This window comes from Eutrigla gurnardus, assembly GCF_963514095.1.
Source record: "Eutrigla gurnardus genome assembly, contig: SCAFFOLD_244, whole genome shotgun sequence".
Lineage (NCBI taxonomy): Eukaryota > Metazoa > Chordata > Actinopteri > Perciformes > Triglidae > Eutrigla > Eutrigla gurnardus.
In genome coordinates, this window is record NW_028155336.1 from 1 (window position 1) to 3,745 (window position 3,745).

The 3,745-nt window shown below is 47.2% G+C and overlaps 1 protein-coding gene across 2 annotated transcripts; it reads left to right on the forward strand.

Moving 5' to 3' along the window:
* The first annotated feature begins 6 nt into the window (after positions 1–6).
* Positions 7–2,254, forward strand: LOC311010345 (serine/threonine-protein kinase PAK 5-like). Of its 2 annotated transcripts, XM_084040866.1 has the most exons (3): positions 7–224; positions 1,998–2,042; positions 2,179–2,254. In XM_084040866.1, exons 1-3 carry the CDS (start codon positions 21–23, stop codon positions 2,242–2,244), a joined length of 315 nt encoding a protein of 104 aa, XP_083896992.1. In that variant the 5' UTR covers positions 7–20; the 3' UTR covers positions 2,245–2,254. The 2 variants fall into 2 exon arrangements, with proteins under 2 accessions (XP_083896992.1, XP_083896993.1); XM_084040867.1 differs by lacking the exon at positions 2,179–2,254 and having other exon boundaries at positions 1,998–2,098.
* Positions 2,255–3,745: the final 1,491 nt, after the last annotated feature.

Sequence of the window (3,745 nt, forward strand, 5' to 3'; positions counted from 1 at the left end):
GTGTGCCAGGGTTTTCCAGCATGTTTGGGAAGAAGAAGAAACGGCTGGAGATCTCCGCCCCGTCTAACTTTGAGCACCGGGTCCACACGGGCTTCGACCCGCGGGAGCAGAAGTTCACCGGGCTGCCGCAGCAATGGCAGAGCCTGCTGGCGGACACCGCCAACCGGCCCAAGCCCATGGTGGACCCCTCCTACATCACCCCCATCCAGCTGGCACCAATGAAGGTATAGAGCGTGAATGGACAGAAGGCACCAAGCCTGAGCAGCGGGGACGAACCCTCGTCATTTCCTGTCTTGCATCTTCTTTTATGTACATTACTTTATCTTCCCACTCGTCCTTTGAATTCTCTCTCTGCCATCTCACTCTGTGTTGGTTGGACGTCGCCCCCGTCTCCCACCGCTCCATCCTCCTCGTGTTGCACTCTGTTGTCTTTCTATCTGAGGCAGAATCAAACCATTCTCCGGTGCCATCTGGCCACTTCACACAATATTCAAATTGCCCTAGAATGTAAAACCATCGTGCATTATACCGCTTTAAACCTGCATTGAGCAATTTTTTTTTAATGCGTAAAGTAACTTGAATCGTAGTAAAGTGAAGCCAGATTGTAGAACTTGTAATAGAAGAAATAACACAGCATTCCATTTACAAATGAAATGTTCTCATGCTGTATAAGAAGTATAGCTAATGTTGGCCTCGATGTGTTTTATCACAAAAGTGAAACAAGAAGCAGCAAAGGTCATACATCCAGATTTTACACAATTTGTTCTGTTGCTTCAAGCAGGAGTTCAGTGATGTGGTTCTACTATGAATTCCCCTTCAACACACATGGAAGAAAGACAAACTATATAAATATATATATATATATATATATATATATATATATATATATATATATATATATATATATATATATACAGTGTTTCCCATAATGTTGCAATATGTTGTTTTCAGACACAATCCTCTGTTTATTCCTATTTAAATGCATCAGTAACCACTTTTGACCTGCAATGATTACATCATGTGTCCTAATCACCCAGGTGAAATCAATTCATGCATAACATTTATTTGGTGTTATAAAAGACACGGCATTTGCCAATTATTCCAACTTTATACTTATTTTTGAGCAGCTGATATCAAACCACAGGCCAGAGAATACGACCTTCTGTAGATATTTTTACTGTATTACTTTCACTACATCCTCCAGGTGGGATGCTTAGTAGACAAACTAACTCATTAGCCTCAGACGTTCTGCCCCCTGCTGGCCAACAATTGCTCAATGCAGCTTTAAAGACAACGTCTCCCATTAGATTAATGTCCCGATTCCCAGAAACCCTCCCTCTCACCTCCCATGTGACTGTGATTGCGTGTCTCCCCCTTGTCTCTGAACCTTCTGAGTGTCTCCTCTGATGTGTTGTTGTTCATTGGTTCTCTTCTTAACATACCACATTGACACATTTGATCCACTGAATAAGGGCCGTTGCTATTTCTAGTCATTAAAACACACACTCCCTGAGTCCATGATTGCTTTTGAGGCCCTTTCTCTTGCAAACTGGAGGTATGTGGAGGGTCTCACTGCTTAACACGTGGTGTTTGATATCTTCCATTGTGCTGTCTGTGGTCCCATCATACTGCATGTGTGAACCACTGCCCGTCAGCTTTGACACATCTAGGTCACAACACCTGCTTACACCATTTTCTCTTGACCTTGATAACACTTAGAGCCTCATAAACACGCTCATTTATTTTTGCTGTCGACTCGAAGCACCGCAGCACTCGGTTGCATTTTAATAAACAGTAAGACTTTAAAAAAAACAAGCACCGTTGTGAGCATTAATCATGGAGCGCAATTATGTATTAGTCTCTGAGGGGAACCGCTTCCAGGAAAACACAGCATTCAGACATCCACACAAGTCCTGAAAGAGAGAACAGCAATATGCCACAGGAGATATCTCTGAAGAGGGGGAAACAAGAAAATAATTCTCTTGCTCTCTTCACAGATATCTCCCAAGAAAGTCCGGTCATCCGAAACGCCGTTGCCCAAAGTATGACTTCCTCTTCCCTTCTGTTTTCAACCCCTCCCCCTTTCTATTTTTTTATCTTTTGTGTTTTCGGTTTCCACATTCTCCTCCTCCTCCTCCTCCTCCTCCTCCTCCTCCGCTGCCTGCTGCCATGAATCAGGTGGAGGTGGTGTGTCAGCAGGAAACGGGGGGAAAAACACTGCGAATGACTCCACACATGACATAACTACATCTCTTCCTCGGCCTCATCTCCACCCGACCTCCTTTTATTTTATTTTCATTCGCATGACCCCGCCCCCCCCCACAGACGAGCAGATCGAGTGTAGCCGCATGCTTCCCTCGTTTCGCCCCTTCGCTATGGAGCGCCATCGATAGTGATGATGCTAATCATAACGATGATGATGATGATGATGATGATGATGGATGCTGGGATGTGAAGTGCATGTTGTTGCCATGACAGCTGATTCTGCTCGGCTGGAGGCCGTCACTTTGGAAGGAAATAGATCAGAAAGGGTCTGCATGAGTTAGGAGATCCTCTGAATGATCCACTTCTTCATCCGACCCACACCAGCCTCGTCGGGCTCTCCTCTCCTCCTCCTCCTCTCTTCTCTCCTCCTCTCCCCTCTCATCTTCTCTCCTTTCCTCCTCCTCGTTCCTCCTCTCTCATCCTCTCTCCTCCTCTTCCCTCCTCTTTCCTCCTCTATCCTCTCCTCTCCTCTCCTACTCTCATTTCCTCTCCTCTCATTCTCTCTCCTCTCATCCTCTTTCTTCTCTCTGCTTATCTCCTCCTCTTCTACCCTCCTCTCTCCTGTCCTCTCCTCCTCTCTCCTCTTCTCTCCTCCTCTCCTCTCCCCCTCTCCTCCTGTCCTCTCCTCCTGTCCTCTCCTCCTCTCTCCTCTTCTCTTCTCCTCTCCTCTCCCCCTCTCCTCCTCTCCTCTCCTTCTCTCCTCCTCCTCTCCTCCTCTTCTTCTGTCCTGTCCTCCTGTTCTGTCCTCCTCTCTCCTCCTCTCCCCTCCTCCCCCATCCTCTCTCCTTCCCTCCTCCTCTCCTGTCCTCTCCCCCTCTCCTCCTGTCCTCTCCTCCTCTCTCTTCTTCTCTCTACTCCTCTCCTCCTCTCCTCTCCTTCTCTCCTCCTCCTCTCCTGTCCTCCTCCTCTCCTCCTCCTCTCCTTCTCTCCTCCTCCTCTCCTCCTCTTCTTCTGTCCTGTCCTCCTGTTCTGTCCTCCTCTCTCCTCCTCTCCCCTCCTCCCCCATCCTCTCTCCTTCCCTCCTCCTCTCCTGTCCTCTCCCCCTCTCCTCCTGTCCTCTCCTCCTCTCTCTTCTTCTCTCTACTCCTCTCCTCCTCTCCTCTCCTTCTCTCCTCCTCCTCTCCTGTCCTCCTCCTCTCCTCCTCCTCTCCTTCTCTCCTCCTCCTCCTCTCCTGTCCTGTCCTACCTACAATCATGAATCAAATAAATCAAACATGATGTAGACATTTTGGGGGTGCAGTTCAGATTTTTGTCCTTCAGCATTTTTTTTGGAAGTTTCCGAGTGCTTGGAAAGTTACAAGGTACTTCCTCCCATAAAAAGAACTAATAGTCGAGGAGGTGGATGATAAAATATGTGTCGTGTTCCTAAATAACCAAAGTCATTCCTCGACGTCTGAGCCACATCTCAGGAGTGAAGGTGAAGGAATCACAGGAACACAAAGTCTTCATGGTTAGAAGGTTTAAATAGGAGGAAAATCAC

Coding starts and splice junctions, on each gene's coding strand:
- LOC311010345 (XM_084040866.1), top strand. CDS start 21: ATGTTTGGGAAGAAGAAGAAACGGCTGGAGATCTCCGCCCCGTCTAAC. Junction 225..1,997: donor TCCAGCTGGCACCAATGAAG/GTATAGAGCGTG, acceptor CTCTCTTCACAG/ATATCTCCCAAGAAAGTCCG. Junction 2,043..2,178: donor CCGAAACGCCGTTGCCCAAA/GTATGACTTCCT, acceptor GCCATGAATCAG/GTGGAGGTGGTGTGTCAGCA.